The following is a 17,512-nucleotide window of genomic DNA, read 5'->3' on the forward strand; positions in this document are numbered from 1 at the left end:
ATTTTACTAAACAATATGATGGACATCGGCTCAAACCCGTGACCTGGTAGTCTTACTTTTGTCATCATTTTTTAGTTGTAACAAATTGTTGTATCACTCGGTTTTTATACAAAATCACTATTATATTGTGCAGTCCTTTGGGTTAAACAACCCGGTGGAAATATTTAGATAAAAAACTTAACTTTGGAAAGAATTTAGTGTTTTCATGCCTTTTATTTGAAGAGTTTTGTTATTTGGACAACATCCGTTTGAGAACACACCAATCATCTTCGCCAATCCACATTATACGGTAAAATATTGTTGTGCAAAAGCATTTTTTTCTTCCAATACGCATAACTTTATTCCCTATTATTTTATTGTCTCATGGTCTAATTTGCTTTGAACGACCTTGACCTTGACCAGTGATAATATAGTTCATATCTATCTATCTGTCTGTCCATCCGTCCGTCCGTCTATCTATCTATCTATCTATCTATCTATCTATCTATCTAACTATTTATCTAACTATCTAACTATCTATCTATCTATGTATCTATGTATCTATGTATCTATGTATCTATCTATCTGTTAATCTGTTGGTCTATTTATATATCCAAAGTGTATATAGGGTCCTCGAGCAGTCTGCTATCAGTCAATAAATTACAACATAGTTTGTTATTGTACCTATCATATCAACCGTACGATATTTCTGCAACATAATCAAAAACTCCACCTCAAAGCAACAATTTCTATGATACAACTCATAAGTTACGATATAAGGAAATGCTAGAGGATACAAACATCATTGGAATGCATAACATCCTTGTTCAATAGTTACTACGTGCCACTTGACAAAATGACTATAAGTAACTTGTCTGGTGAATCCGGGCGCTTTTGTATTTCTGTAGGACTGTTGATCTGTTTGTGTCATTATATGTCATGTCCATGATGGCATGCAGCTCAATTTTCTGAAAGAATGATCTTGCTAAAAGGAAAAATTGCGAAACTGATTGGTCTAAAATGTTTCACAAGATCGACATTTGTCAATTAGCTCCATGACGTCTTATTCTATGCATTGATGACGTAGTAATAGCAGTGGCCTTGTCTGAGCTATATTAAAGTCACTACTGCAGCATGAACTGCAAAATTATAAAATGTGTATTTTTTTTCTAACGTATATATTCGCTTTTCTAACTTTTAATTTCTCCATTTAAAAAAATAATTTGGTATCTGAAATAATTGATCACTGCATTTAGCCAAACCAACAACATCACCACAAACCAATACTTACTGCAACCTTTAGAAATGAGTTTTTAGAGTCAACTTTGTTCCTGAGCAACATTTCCTAATCAGGATCAATCCTTAAAGATGTATAGCAACAGTTGTATTCACCAAATTTCTATTACATTGCAAGTTTGTACTAGTCTGATATCAATCTGCTGCCATATGTTCACTAGCCTTCTGGAGTATTAACTTTTTACCACTAAATTTTATTGATACTGAACATGCCTACATAGCGTTTAGCAATGCATATTCGGACGTATTTGAATGCAATGCATATATTGTGAATCAGATGTTGCTATACAAGGGAAGAAAACTTAGAATTTGACAAATGCTAGCATACTAATCCATACTAACAATTGTCGTAGCTGTTTTTGTTTGCAGTGTGTACTTGGTAGAATTTTTTTTATGCTTCTCTAGTAAGCAGGTGTCAAAAATCTTTTTTGTAGCACATTTTGGGTTCAAAATAAAAATGATTCTTTATCGGAGTAACTGAACCATCAGATATTTGTGTCAACATCTTCACTAGGAGAATAGAGCATACGGACTATCAGTTGATTCAAGGGGAGAAAAGAACAAACCTAACAGTCATAAGTTCATAACCCCTATTTATATGGCAGACATAAAATAAATATTTGGGTTCACAGAGTCTTTTGATGGCTGAAAACTTAAAAAATGCTGGTGATTAAAACTACTTAACATGCAAATGACAAAATTGACATGCAGATAGCAAACTTGACATGCAGATAGCAAACTTGACATGCAGATAGCAAACTTGACATGCAGATAGCAAACTTAATATGCAGATAGCAAACTTGACATGCAGATTACACAAATATGATGCTTTTAGCAAACTTAACACAGAGATAGCAAACTTAACAGTCATATAGCAAACTTAACATGCAGATAGCAAACTTAAGATGCAGATAGCAAACTTAACTTGCAGATAGCAAACATGTGATGCAACATGCATTAAACACAGTTACGGAGATTACTTGAAAATCTTATTACATGTTCGAGAAACCTTGAATAGATGCTTGAAACTAGCCTTAGATTGGTTAAACATTCATGAGTCATCTTCATTTCTTTCAAGGTTATTTTAAGCTATTAATTAGTGCTCAGGCTATTTGTGTCAGAACTCGTTTCCTGTTCTGCACATAAAATCAGTTTTTTATTCAATAGTATAGGAAATCTTATAACCACAGCCTGAAGAAGTAGTTGTCCCTATAACTAGCGTTCTGAGCCATATTTTATTATACCATAGGATGAGATGAACTTAGCAGCCGTTCTAAGCGAGACACTTAGTTTTTACAGCGTATTATCCTATGTACACGTTGGTGTATGTAAACAAATACTTTTAGTAACGATTATTCACACATTCTAAAAAAATATGCCAGCAAACTCAGTAAATTAATTTCGAAAACATTTTAATCATTAAAATGAATCTTATATGATTTGTTGAAGTTTTCGTGCGTCCGATATGACTAAGAGAAAACAGAATGAACATTACAATAGCTCACACTTGACATGATGTAAACAAGCTACTGTAAGCTGCTGCTAACTTGCTATAATGACAATTTTAACGTCAAGCTTACGCTTCAGCGCGCCTCCTATGATAAACAACTACAACGCTAAGAGCCTAACTAATTGGTGACATAATATTCTATTTATAGCGCAAGGGTAAGCCGAGCTATTAGGCGTGTAACTACAGTACAGTGTAACCGTTAGAGAGCTATGAATCAGAGGTAGATCCTTCGGTCATGCGCAGTGTATCATGGCAACTGGTTACGTTACAAGAGTATGACACGCATGAACAATATCTATGCAAATCTCACCATTCTGATAGCAGTTGAGAGTCAAGCACTATCTACATCAGACGCATAAGTTACTACAGCAATATGTTACTACAGCAAGCTTTTAATCGTACTGCAACTTTGAAGACCGCGAAACAGCTGAGGAGGAAGATAGAGAACGAGGATGTATACAGCCAGACAAAGAGAGGTTAGTTTACTATACTTTTCACAGTTTTTGCTCTGAGATGACTTTAGTTGCCTGTTGGCCTTCTCAGTAGCCGTCTCAGAAATCACATCAATCGTGTGCCATGTCATTGATTTATACTAGTTTATATTATTATATATTGTATTGTTACTTTATATTATTATATTTTCTTTGAAATGTGATAAAATTTCAAGGCACTGTTTATCTCTGAAACGCCTGAAAACATTGCTGGCTTCTTGCCACAAATTCATTCTATTTTGATTGGTTCAAGGAAACAAAAAGTAACTTTACTTTTATCTCTTGTTGCCTCCCCAAAGCTTCCAATGAACTTATATTTCAAAATTTTAAAGTTTCAAGTTGATTTTTATCCATTTGTTTTGCTCTGTTTGTTGTAGCTCATGTCTTTCCAATCGTCGTTGTCGAAAACGAACAGGCACGCAGATGTGAGCTGGCAGGGCTATACGAACTGTCCGTGAACAGCTGTGACATTTCCATACAAAACATAGAGAAGAAGCAGGTGCTCTATTCCTGGCCATACCAGTACATACGCCGCTATGGTCGGACTTCAAAAAACTTCCAATTTGAAGCCGGCAGAAAATGCGCATCAGGTAAGACGCTCAGCCAGCTGATTAACTGACTAGAGTTTGGCTGATAATTGGCAGCACAAACCTGGATTAGTCTTCGCGAGCAAGCATTTTATTTGCTGATAAAATGTTGGCAACCTCTCAAAAATTAAATAGAGCTTCTTCCAAGCCGATGAAGTTGTAATGCAGCATATTAAATAGAGCTTCTTCCAAGTCGATGAAGTTGTAATGCAGCATTCAGCAAATCAGTGGTTGAGTACTGTGAATAGCTTCAGATCTTGAATGTTTCCAGGTATCAAGTAGGTAAGGACTTAGGCAATGATGAAATCGGTACTCATACACATGAAGCCTTGAAGAAGTGAGTGACTTTGGTGGTTATGACTGGAACATATGTTCGTAATTCATGAATTGCGAACATATTTGCAGTCTTCAGAGTTGTTGTTGTGTAGAAAACTGGTCAGCTCTACTTGTGTAGTGATGAGAATTAATGGAGTGCAATATGTGAATAATAACATGACATGTTTGGTTTCTCGCGATGCATAGCTGGTGTCACTCATCGATACGCTCCTGATTAATATTAATGATCGTGCGTAGCTAGTTGCTAGGTCAACTAGTTAAGTACGTATATAATAGCTGGCTTTCGTCTTTTCCAGGTGCTGGTCTCTTTTCTCTAATCACTGATGACGGAGTTGGAGAGCAAATCTTTACGCAAGTCAGAAAAAGATTTGACATTATCCGCGAGAAGCTGGCCAACCACACGGCTGGTAGCTCATTCGACGAAGGCTCGTCAGAGGACGAGACATCCACTCCAGACCTACCTCCCAGAAACTATAAAGACGAAACTTTGAAATCTCTTTTCAGGCGTAACAAGGGAACTAAGAGCTTAGACTCTTGTGACACCGAGACATCTCGTCCCGTGTCAAGTAGCACGGGCATGCGGCCTCGGCTCCCTAGACAGACCAACTGCTATGAGGAGATAGCTATAGAGGAAGAGACACCTTTAGAAGCACAAACTAAGTCACCATCTTTTTTTAACAACTTTATCATACAGAAACAGGGAAGCAAAACCAAAGCGCAGCATTCGCTGTCGAGCGCGAGCTCGTCAAGTGAAGAGAGTATGACAGATGACACCATTTACTCAGTTCTCTGTGACGAATCAAATAACAGAAGATCAGCAATCGGACAAAATTACAGCGTAGTAGATCGCAACTCTCTGCGATAACCTGTAAAGACATATTTTTGGTTTTTGTATTGACAGATGATATTTTATTTATACACGCAACAATCATTCATTTTGATAAAACTTTATTCTTGTACATAAATGCCTAGCATTATATGCAATACAAACTCCTACCCTTTCCTTCACTTGAAATCTGCAATAGAACAAGTAATGTTTATATGTCACATTTGCTCCAAAGATCTGTTTTCTCAGAGCGGCAGCCATTGCTGCAGCAATATCTACTTCAACTCCAGACCAAGATATCGGTATGATTATAGCTGAGCTATGAGTGTCAGTCAGCAGGGAGATACTTGTTGCTTTAGGTGTAACCTGTAGCCAATAGTAAAACTGTGATGAGATGAACAGGATAGATATTTAGGTTTAGGCTTGCTTAATAACTTTTTTAAGCGAGCCTCAACCTTGGTCAGTTCCTGATAGACAGCGAGTCAGTTCTTGATCGACACCAAGCCAGCTCTTGATTCACAGCGAGTCAGTTCATGATTGACAGCATGTCAGCTCATGATCGACAGCAAGTCAGTTCGCCATTGACAGCAAGTCAGTTTTATATTGACAGTGTATCAGCCATGATGAGCACACATCGAAGTGTTACAACTAACTCTATGTTTTATAAGGCAATGATATATTTTGGTAATGCCTGGCTCAAGGGCCGAATTTTGTTGTTAAAAAAATTTGGTTTCGCATCGTTAGGTGTTATCAGGTCACCATGGAGACAACTAACATGGCAGTCAGAATTACAGCCATCCCTAAAACCTTCACGGGTATCAGAGACTAGGCATATTTACAAGTCTAAACAAAACATATTTAGTCAGATTTCCTGTGTGAACTAGGAAGTACCTAAACCTGCATACATGATAAAAGTATATTATATTGTGTAGGCGTAGAGAGTACAGGAGTAGAGTGTAGGCTAACAGAAACAGTGGTTACACCTCCACTCTCCACTATAAACTTGCGGAAGTTGGTTAAATGAGATGGTGATTCAGTCCCATAGAATGAACACATCTATCGTTTCATAAACAACTTATGATGCGTGCAATAACTCACAAGCATGGCTTCCAGTTTTAACGTCATATGATGATAGCATATGCGAGTCTGAGACCTTTCTTAGCCCTAGCCGTATGTACCGAAATCACTTTGACGAAAAATGTTAGGCACTTCCAGACTTATACAAGGAACTCTGAGTATACATATGGGATAGACTGGGCTCCACAACTCACTGAGTTGAGACAGTCTCTTCGAAGTATAGCCCTGCTGACTGGTGACCTAGGAATGCTAGCAAGTTTGCTGTTTTAATGAAGCTCTCCGCTACCTCGGGCTACCTTGGGCTACATTACATACCTAGTTAGATTGTGTACATAAACAATGCTGCTTTCAGCCTACTGCAGAGATAGTCTTAGCTCACAAATGTCCTGAGCTATTAGAGAACTATGTAGAGCTTCACGATGTAGCGATTCAATCAGTTGGTAGGGATTTTTAAATCGTCTACCTTAAAAATTTAAAGAGATCTCGTCAATCGTATAAAGTATATAATCGTCTAATGGCGATTTATCACACACCTGATGATTTTCAGAATGAGCGATACTGCAACTAGAATGCATCTACCTTCCAGTCTTATGATAAGCTCATTGTATGACCTTCACCGCACACAAGCATTCAAGAAATAAATGTTTCACAAATACAAAACAGTTTCTTTTTTAAGTTATAATATTGTGATACTTAGCGACTTGTCTATTTGCAATTTCGAATCGAACCATCCTATGTTTTTTGGAAGCCGTTAAGCTCTAAAAATATGGCAGCAATATCTATTCGACTGACATCTAAAAATATGGCAGCGATATCTATTCAACTGACAGCTAAAAATATGACAGCGATATCTATTCGACTGACATCTAAAAATATAGCAGCGATATCTATTTGATTGACATCTACACTAAAAATATGGCAGCGAGATCTATTCGACTGACATCTAAATAGCTAAAATCTGATATATACTAAATATACTTTTAGTTGATGAGCACTGGGTCAGGAGGCTCCCTTTTCATCTCTCATTTGCCTCTATGAAATACAGTCGCTGTCAACAATATGAATAATGGTTGCTCCTAACTAAGGAAAAGAGGAAGTGGTAAGCTCACACCCAAAGATTTTCCAAAAAAAAATTTAAATCCTGCTCGACTATTTTGTGAACGCAATAATTGTAAACCTCGGCATCTGACATGCAGGCTCATCTGTGATCGCAAACTGGACTAGCCAATGGGCTGTCGTCGAAGGAATGCTGTACTGCCTGCCTAAAACAGTATTCACAAATAGTACCATTTTTACATATATGACTTGGAAGTGAGCCAGATTGAACCAGTGAGGGTAGTATGTGAAAAAAACATTTCTGTAGGGAAGTGCCTTTCAAGCCTGCCCAAGAAGAGGGTTACCAGCAGTGGACTGCCTGTGGCAAAAAGAGATTTGTGCTGTTTCTCCTTAGTTTATAAGTAACTATTGGGAGCGAGTGTCCTTGCCAGGACACGATACCCGGAATGGAGGCTTTGGTCAGGCAATTCGATCCTAGTGAGGCCAATGGTCTTTCAAGCACTATACATTACGGTATGGGAATGCCCTGAGAGTTACTCATAAGCACCTGGCGGCAAAAAATACGAGTGGCTTTTAAAACTTTTTTGAAACAGGACTTTATTTGACGATGTACAGCCAAATTCAAGTCACTCGTGTCACTGTTGACTATTGAACATAGAGCTCGCTATTTGGTTTTGAACATAAACTATGCCAATAATAAATAGATTTAATACCAGAATGATTTATTAGTTTTCCTGTTAGCTTATAACCACACGGCGACGCTTCTGGAGGAGGTCAGAGGAATTCTATAATATTCTAGGTGATCGTCATCTGACAAAGAACCATTTTTATCCTGTCAACATTAATGGCACTGATTTGTGGAGCTGTTCACAAGAGCCAATCGTTACATGGGTGCTGGAGAAGCTTGAAGGCCAGGCATCACAGCTGTTGCATGTTCGCGTCATCTCAAATATATTATTATTGACCGTTCTTGTGATGATTGTGACAAAATGCTTAATCTAGGACCATTAGAATTATGTATCGTATGTTTATATAGGTTTGTGTATTGTAAGTTACCCTATTATGTGTGGTAAAATTAGTATTTCAAAATGTAGCTTAATTATTATTATGCATAATATAATTGTTATTATTATGTAAAGTAAAGTTATTATTGTATATACATAGTATATTCGTTATTATGTTAATTAACAAGTGTATTTTCATTCTACGAACATAATATTTGTTGCTGTATTCAGGTTTATACTATGGAACATTTATGATACTATACAATAAATAATTTCTATGACAACAAAAAGTTAGCCTAAATGCTAGTGATATGGTTGTATATCGAATAGACACAGTACTTTCAAGTATTTGACTCATCACAGATCATGTATGTCCGGAAGGTTCTATAGCTAGTGGGTGCTGTAGGAGTTAATAGACTCAGGGAGCCTCATATAAGTGTACCATAGTGCAAGTGACTCGTCACACACCAGGTGCGCGCGTAGGCTTTGAATAATACTAAAACTGGTTTGTTTACAAACAAATTTGTATGCTTGTATGTAAATTTTGTAACTTTGTATGCAAATGTTTGCTCTACCCAATGTGTGTTGTGCCACCTATGCAAGGGCTCTGACCAATGTGTGTTGTGACACCTATGCAAGTGCTCTGACCAATGTGTGTTGTGACACCTATGCAAGTGCTCTACCCAATGTGTGTTGTGACACCTATGCAAGTGCTCTACCCAATGTGTGTTGTGACACCTATGCAAGTGCTCTGACCAATGTGTGTTGTGACACCTATGCAAGTGCTCTACCCAATGTGTGTTGTGACACCTATGCAAGTGCTCTACCCAATGTGTGTTGTGACACCTATGCAAGTGCTCTACCCAATGTGTGTTGTGACACCTATGCAAGGGCTCTGACCAATGTGTGTTGTGACACCTATGCAAGGGCTCTACCCAATGTGTGTTGTGACACCTATGCAAGTGCTCTGACCAATGTGTGTTGTGACACCTATGCAAGTACTCTACCCAATGTGTGTTGTGACACCTATGCAAGTGCTCTGACCAATGTGTGTTGTGACACCTATGCAAGTACTCTACCCAATGTGTGTTGTGACACCTATGCAAGTGCTCTACCCAATGTGTGTTGTGACACCTATGCAAGTGCTCTACCCAATGTGTGTTGTGACACCTATGCAAGGGCTCTGACCAATGTGTGTTGTGACACCTATGCAAGGGCTCTACCCAATGTGTGTTGTGACACCTATGCAAGTGCTCTACCCAATGTGTGTTGTGACACCTATGCAAGTGCTTTACCCAGTGTGTGTTGTGACACCTATGCAAGTGCTCTGTCCAATGTGTGTTGTGACACCTATGCAAGTGCTCTGTCCAATATGTGTTGTGACACCTACGTAAGTACATTGACCAATGTGTGTTGTGACACTTATGCAAGAACTCTACCCAATGTGTGTTGTGACACCTATGCAAAGTGCTCTACCCAATGGGTGCTGTATAACCTTTGCAAGTGTTCTGACCAAAGCATGTTAAATCTCGACACAATCTCGAATGAATCATCAAGGGGAGATGAATCATCAAGGGGAGATGAATCATCAAGGGGAGATGAATCATCAAGGGGAGATGAATCATCAAGGGGAGATGAATCATCAAGGGGAGAGCGTGCTGCCCATCCTCATTTACTAGAGTTTATCAAGCATATCAAATTCATAAGCTATTCATCTGGAACTTTCTACTCTTTACAAATGAGACAAACGATGACTGCTAGTACAAGTAATTGTTAGTATAAATTGATTCTATAAATTCAGCATATTATCCTCTAATGTTTATAATATGACTCACTAGCGTGTGCTAATACGGTTTATGGCATGACTCATTATGACTCATGAGTTGTACCGCTGCCTCTGTATTAAAATGGGCACGATTAATTCTATGAGTAACATTCATTGAGGTTGCCTCTATTGCCGAATCTGCATAAATCATCAAAGTTATTTTCACTAACCTCTGTGTGAACTGAACTGCGACAAAAGCAAATACCTTGATGCTTGAATGATCAATAGGTTTTGGAGCAGTTAATAAAAATGCCTGGCAAATAAATGGAACTACTGCTAAATAATCTAACCATAAATTTGTTGATTTTAAATTTATTCGGATTTAAAACAATTCATATGCAGCTGTAAACTAGCGAACAAATGACAGTGGTGGGCTATCTTCACAACTCCATCATTTCTAAGTGTGACTACAAGATTGTATAACTCTTCTAAAAGTCTTGTAGATTACCGGATTATAGATTAATACTAGCTGTGCTACCCAACATTGCCCGGGTAATAAAAAAGCCTTTGGACAGAAAATGGATTTTTATTTAACATATAACAACATTTGCCATTCTAACTATCAAACTACATATCATGCTAAAAGCGTTTTGTCTGATAAACTATGAGAAGTAGTGAGAGTTTTTGCTGTTGGCCTGCGCGCTATTATAGCTAGTACGTTTAATAATGTGAGCGAACAGCTTCTCGTGATATTATGCTATGACCCTGTCGTACGCAAAGCAGTTAGGTATTTGCTCTCATATAATGACTTATATTGGCTTGTTAGCAATTCGATTCCTGTAGTCTAGTGGTTAGGGTATCAGACTGGTGAATGGCAGGGTCAGACAATCGAATCTTCTTCGGTACGGAAACTTTATTCCAAAATTTTAAGACCTATAGCCGGAAAATCAATCCTACAAACATATCCATGAACATACTTTGAGAAATATACAATACTAGCTGTGCCACCCAGCGTTGCTCGGGTAATAGAATGCTTTGGACAGAAAGTTGGTTTGTGTTTAATGTATAACAACATTTGCCATTCTAACTTTCAAACTACATATCATGAGAAAAGTGTTTTGTCTTATAAACAATAAAAAGTAGTGAGAGTTGCTCGCTATTAGCCAGTTTAATAATGTGAGCGAACAGCTTCTCGTGATGTTATGCTATGACCCGCGTCATATCATAGTAATATAGTAGGCCTTAGCTTATTTTAATCAGAGACAATATTAATTTCTCTGATTGGTATGAGTAATCACCAGGCCATTCCAATTGGTGAAGATTGACATCTGCTACTGTGGTTATTATGTACCAGTTTCAGTACTAAAAATTTGGTAATAATATATAATAACTGTTATCTGTTATTCAATCTTTACTATGTATTTTGAATAGATTATTCAATAATCTATTGTAATCAATAATTCTTGATTTTGTCTTTTCATTTTGTCCTCCTTTCAGCATGTCAAGGAAAACATTGTTTTTATGATTACCGATGCCAATAAAAAGTTATACACATGCATACATATTCTGTTGTTCTTTCACCAACATATATTAATCTCAAGGGTCGATATGTAGCATAATTATTGTTATGCATATTATTATTGTTGTATGTAGTACATGTGCGAGCTGTACCAGACTGTCAGTTTGTCTCGGTAACACGGCGAAAAATGTCAGGGTGGGCTAGTTGTAGCATCTTTGACTGTTAACCATGATGTTGGTGGTTCCAGTCCTGCTTAATGCCAATCTGAAAAAAAGCTCTCAGCGAGCTTTCAACTTTAAATTGCTGGGTCTTTTAGATCTAGATCGTAATTTGGAGACCCCATATACTACACTGCCATAGTGAGAATGTTAAAGATCCACCTCTGTCTTCCACACACTGGGCAAGTGAAATGGCTACCTGGCTCTGTCAGTCTGGACGTATTACGAAATACTTCCCTTAAAGTTCATCTGACAGTTCCAGAAACGGTAGATACTGAGAACTGCGTCACCTCTTCTCTACTATACTGCCTAATCCAAGCATCGCTAAGATGCAAGTCATTGTCGACAGACAGTCAGATGTAGAACATGTAATATCATGTGTAGATTAAGGAAATAGTGAGTCGAAAACGAAGAAGTGATTCTTGTTTGCATAATCACACTGCAGCAGATGTTTCTCATAAGTTGAGTAGGCTTGACAAATATCACTGACAAAAAAGAATGAATTTAAATTAATTAATTTCACCTGAATATGTCTGTAGTTTGTGAATAAAACACCCCAGTGAGTCAATGAAATATTAATAATTGAAAAGAGCTGTAGATATTGGCCAATGCACTAGGGCTTGTATGAGCCAACTGATTAAACTACCAACTCATGATGAAAAGCATACCAGAGAGGTTGTAATCAACTAGATTATAATTGATCTGGTATGATTATATTGATTTGTGCTCTAATACTGATTCACAAGGCAGTCTGTGCATCTGATAAACATTCTTGTTGAGCCAATGCAAATACTAAATACACATCATAACATTCATCTATTTGAGATGTATAAAAAAAGTAGAGGTTTATTAAAAAAGTAGAGATGTATAAGAGAAGTAGAGATGTATAAGAGAAGTAGAGATGTATAAGAGAAGTAGAGATGTATAAGATAAGTAGAGATGTATAAGAGAAGTAGAGAAGTATAAGAGAAGTAGAGATGTATAAGAGAAGTAGAGATGTATAAGAGGAGTAGAGATGTATAAGAGAAGTAGAGAAGTATAAGAGAAGTAGAGATGTATAAGAGAAGTAGAGATGTATAAGAGGAGTAGAGATGTATAAGAGAAGTAGAGATGTATAAGAGAAGTAGAGATGTATAAGAGAAGTAGAGATGTATAAGAGGAGTAGAGATGTATAAGAGGAGTAGAGATGTATAAGAGAAGTAGAGAAGTATAAGAGAAGTAGAGATGTATAAGAGAAGTAGAGATGTATAAGAGGAGTAGAGATGTATAAGAGAAGTAGAGATGTATAAGAGAAGTAGAGATGTATAAGAGAAGTAGAGAAGTATAAGATAAGTAGAGATGTATAAGAGAAGTAGAGATGTATAAGATAAGTAGAGATGTATAAGAAAAGTAGAGAAGTATAAGAGAAGTAGAGATGTATAAGAGAAGTAGAGATGTATAAGAGAAGTAGAGATGTATATGAAAAGTAGAGATGTATAAGAGAAGTATAAGAGAAGTAGAGATGTATAAGAGAAGTAGAGATGTATAAGAGAAGTAGAGATGTATATGAAAAGTAGAGATGTATAAGAGAAGTATAAGAGAAGTAGAGATGTATAAGAGAAGTAGAGATGTATAAGAGAAGTAGAGATGTATAAGAGAAGTAGAGATGTATAAGAGAAGTAGAGATGTATAAGAGGAGTAGAGATGTATAAGAGAAGTAGAGATGTATAAGAGGAGTAGAGATGTATAAGAGAAGTAGAGATGTATAAGAGAAGTAGAGAAGTATAAGAGAAGTAGAGATGTATAAGAGGAGTAGAGATGTATAAGAGAAGTAGAGATGTATAAGAGGAGTAGAGATGTATAAGAGAAGTAGAGATGTATAAGAGGAGTAGAGATGTATAAGAGAAGTAGAGATGTATAAGAGGAGTAGAGATGTATAAGAGAAGTAGAGATGTATAAGAGAAGTAGAGATGTATAAGAGAAGTAGAGATGTATAAGAGAAGTAGAGATGTATAAGAGGAGTAGAGATGTATATGAGAAGTAGAGATGTATAAGAGAAGTAGAGATGTATAAGAGGAGTAGAGATGTATAAGAGAAGTAGAGATGTATAAGAGGAGTAGAGATGTATAAGAGAAGTAGAGATGTATAAGAGAAGTAGAGATGTATAAGAGAAGTAGAGATGTATAAGAGAAGTAGAGATGTATAAGAGAAGTAGAGATGTATAAGAGGAGTAGAGATGTATAAGAGAAGTAGAGATGTATAAGAGAAGTAGAGATGTATAAGAGAAGTAGAGATGTATAAGAGGAGTAGAGATGTATAAGAGAAGTAGAGATGTATAAGAGAAGTAGAGATGTATAAGAGAAGTAGAGATGTATAAGAGAAGTAGAGATGTATAAGAGGAGTAGAGATGTATAAGAAAAGTAGAGATGTATAAGAGAAGTAGAGATGTATAAGAGAAGTAGAGATGTATAAGAGAAGTAGAGATGTATAAGAGAAGTAGAGATGTATAAGAGAAGTAGAGATGTATAAGAGAAGTAGAGATGTATAAGAGAAGTAGAGATGTATAAGAGAAGTAGAGATGTATAAGAGGAGTAGAGATGTATAAGAGAAGTAGAGATGTATAAGAGAAGTAGAGATGTATAAGAAAAGTAGAGATGTATAAGAGAAGTAGAGATGTATAAGAAAAGTAGAGATGTATACGAGAAGTAGAGAAGTATAAGAGAAGTAGAGATGTATAAGAGAAGTAGAGAAGTATAAGAGAAGTAGAGATGTATAAGAGAAGTAGAGATGTATAAGAAAAGTAGAGATGTATAAGAGAAGTAGAGAAGTATAAGAGAAGTAGAGATGTATAAGAGAAGTAGAGATGTATAAGAGGAGTAGAGATGTATAAGAGGAGTAGAGATGTATAAGAGAAGTAGAGATGTATAAGAGAAGTATAAGAGAAGTAGAGATGTATAAGAGGAGTAGAGATGTATAAGAGAAGTAGAGATGTATAAGAGAAGTAGAGATGTATAAGAGAAGTAGAGATGTATAAGAGAAGTAGAGATGTATAAGAGGAGTAGAGATGTATAAGAGGAGTAGAGATGTATAAGAGAAGTAGAGATGTATAAGAGAAGTATAAGAGAAGTAGAGATGTATAAGAGGAGTAGAGATGTATAAGAGAAGTAGAGATGTATAAGAGAAGTAGAGATGTATAAGAGGAGTAGAGATGTATAAGAGAAGTAGAGAAGTATAAGAGAAGTAGAGATGTATAAGAGGAGTAGAGATGTATAAGAGAAGTAGAGATGTATAAGAGAAGTAGAGATGTATAAGAGAAGTAGAGATGTATAAGAGGAGTAGAGATGTATAAGAGGAGTAGAGATGTATAAGAGAAGTAGAGAAGTATAAGAGAAGTAGAGATGTATAAGAGAAGTAGAGATGTATAAGAGAAGTAGAGATGTATAAGAGGAGTAGAGATGTATAAGAGAAGTAGAGATGTATAAGAGAAGTAGAGATGTATAAGAGAAGTAGAGATGTATAAGAGAAGACTCTGTACATTTATAAGGAAGACAAGCATTCACGCTTTATTAACTGTTACAAAACCAACTCACTTGAGTCTATCAACCAGCTAGTTATCATTATGTTCTTGATGTGTAATCATGTAGATTTCCTCATAGAAGTTTTGCAGACTCATGATGGTTTATTAGGATTTGCATCTATTTTAAGCCAACATTTATACCCATCACTCTGCAATTGTTATGATTTTCCTGAATAACCTCGTAAATCTGTCTGTCAGAAAATAGCTAGTGCACAAGAAAGCAAATGTCACCTTGACCCATTAAGCTCACCATCTCGACACACCAAAAAGGGAGCATAGTGCTAATCACTTATGTATGTGCTGTGTTTATTAAAAATGAATTTGCATGAAAAGGCTAGTATAACATATTGAATACTATGTATGTATTTACTGTATTCATAGGATGACAAGTTGTGCAAAAAGCCAAACCAGTTTTTAGCCCTACATCTATTGGTTAGCATATACAGTGGGTATGTGAGGCACCAAATACCTCTCACTAAAGAGCTATCATAGAGCTAAAATAGAGCTATCTTAGAGCTAATCTAGAGCTATTAGAGTGCGATTGTAGAACTATCTTAGAGCTATCATAGAGCTATTCTAGAGCTACCATAAAGTTATTATAGAGCTATTCCAGAGCTTTCATAGGGCTATCCTAAACTTATCTTCGAGTTTCTGGCAAGCTATTATCAACTTCAGGTCCTGCAAAGAAGTTTCTGTTTCTTTGAATCTCTTTAGCCATGGCTGCAACTTGACTCTGTTTTATCACTGCATTAGGTAACTAAAATACAAAGGGATATAGTTCTAGTTACTAAGCAGTAGCAGCACTCTGCATAAGTAAAGTAAAAGAATTGATATCAGAGTACCAAAATATTTACATTATTAAATGCTAAATACTATTTTCCAAGAAAAACTAATATGACCTTTGCTATTCCCTTGCATGATACTTCCAGCTTACATTTTTGAATAGAATAACAAGGGTGGATAGTGGTAAGTGTATTTAGCCTCTCATTGAGAGGCAGCATGCGTGAGATATACCGGTGAGTAAGAGAAGACAAACCATGTGCAGAGGAGTGTACTGTGGATGATGATGCTTTATGACTGGGTTGTTACTTTTAGTGTTATAAGCTATCAGATATGCCCATCGTCGTCTGTCGCTGTGATTCTGCTCACTCCTGTAAAATTATATATTCAGTAAGGAGATCAAATTACAGAGATGGACAATGGTCTATGTACGAATGGATGAGTTTCGTGACATGAATGGACTATGATCCACATAATAAAGATAGACCGTGATTCCCATTTCATGATGGGCCATTGTCCACATAGCGTCTAAAGGTTATAAAGTTCTTGTAGTTCTTGTACCATACTTGACAGGTGTATACAAATGTGTCACGCGGCTATTATATGTTAGCAATAACTATACACATTGAGAGTTGTTATGGCCACAGTCTACAACTAAAATGTCCATTTACTGAGTATCAAGTCAGCATATAACATTGGGTGTGACCCAAACTCAAGCAAGCCTTACAGTTTTAGACCAGCTCACAAGCCAACAACAATTTTTCAAGCAAACAAATGTTCAAAAGACGTTGATGTTCATAATCAGGATTTCAGTTCACCTTGCCAACCTGCAGTATACACTCACTCTGTAGATACAATACACACAAAAACACTCTTCAGGCAAGATAGATATTATCTTGTAAACTTTATTGTGAGTTGTCACGCCATGTCAAAAAAAAAGATGAACCAATTTCCATGTTGACCTTTGCATTGGCTTATTATGTTTCAAGAGCTCAGTACAAATGTTAAAATGTAAAAAAAAAGAATGTTTTAAAAAATCGTTTTAAAAACTGTTAAAAACTCTGTTTTTAAAAAAGTAAGTGGCTACAAACATGCTGACTTCAGTAAACAGCAAGCTGTCAGGTGAGGACAATTTCAAATAAATCTTATGCAGGGTCAATTCTAGATAGCTCTTCACCTATGCAGTATGTTTGAATGGAAGAAGAGGCCGTCTCCAGCTTTCATCTCTACGTGATGAAGTCCAAGGGCATCTTGCAGCTGCTCAACTCTCTCCATGTCAGCTCCTGCCTGGTCACCCACCCGCACATGCTCTATTCTGCCTGCCTTGTGTGATTTGGGAATTACCTGGGGGCAGCGAATACCACTCATCATGTACTATATTATATGCTCTAAATATAATGCGTTTGTGAGTGCTTGAAACGACATGTTTTATGGCTACAGTGATTGTTACTGTTAATGAGTTTATTATGGAGTTGAGTCTTTTTATTGGGCTGTTCCAACTGAAATCAAGGT

The 17,512-nt window shown here is 36.7% G+C and overlaps 2 protein-coding genes across 2 annotated transcripts in view; one reads left to right on the plus strand and one right to left on the minus strand.

The window, feature by feature from the left end:
* The first annotated feature begins 3,093 nt into the window (after positions 1 to 3,093).
* Positions 3,094 to 5,207, plus strand: LOC137393751 (docking protein 1-like). The gene is made up of 3 exons (XM_068080438.1): positions 3,094 to 3,261; positions 3,654 to 3,866; positions 4,496 to 5,207. The coding sequence occupies exons 1-3, from the start codon at positions 3,159 to 3,161 to the stop codon at positions 5,062 to 5,064; spliced, it is 885 nt and encodes a 294-aa protein (XP_067936539.1). The 5' UTR covers positions 3,094 to 3,158; the 3' UTR covers positions 5,065 to 5,207.
* Positions 5,208 to 15,484: 10,277 nt separating this feature from the next.
* LOC137393253 (L-proline trans-4-hydroxylase-like) overlaps positions 15,485 to 17,512 on the minus strand; it is a 12,313-nt gene continuing 10,285 nt past the window's right edge. Inside the window, exons 6-8 of the mRNA XM_068079714.1 lie at positions 17,178 to 17,344; positions 16,257 to 16,371; positions 15,485 to 15,977 (exon numbers count right to left, since the gene is read on the minus strand). Coding sequence (XP_067935815.1) covers positions 15,858 to 15,977; positions 16,257 to 16,371; positions 17,178 to 17,344 — 402 coding nt within the window. The 3' untranslated portion in view covers positions 15,485 to 15,857. The remainder of the gene's footprint in view (positions 15,978 to 16,256; positions 16,372 to 17,177; positions 17,345 to 17,512) is intronic.

The sequence above is a fragment of the Watersipora subatra genome, chromosome 4 (assembly GCF_963576615.1).
Source record: "Watersipora subatra chromosome 4, tzWatSuba1.1, whole genome shotgun sequence".
Lineage (NCBI taxonomy): Eukaryota > Metazoa > Bryozoa > Gymnolaemata > Cheilostomatida > Watersiporidae > Watersipora > Watersipora subatra.

What these genes read in the sequence shown, in the direction of transcription:
- LOC137393751 (XM_068080438.1), top strand. Translation starts at nt 3,159, where the DNA reads ATGTTACTACAGCAAGCTTTTAATCGTACTGCAACTTTGAAGACCGCG. An exon ending in ATACAGCCAGACAAAGAGAG is followed by an intron (nt 3,262 to 3,653) that starts GTTAGTTTACTA and finishes TGTTTGTTGTAG; the next exon opens with CTCATGTCTTTCCAATCGTC. An exon ending in CGGCAGAAAATGCGCATCAG is followed by an intron (nt 3,867 to 4,495) that starts GTAAGACGCTCA and finishes CGTCTTTTCCAG; the next exon opens with GTGCTGGTCTCTTTTCTCTA.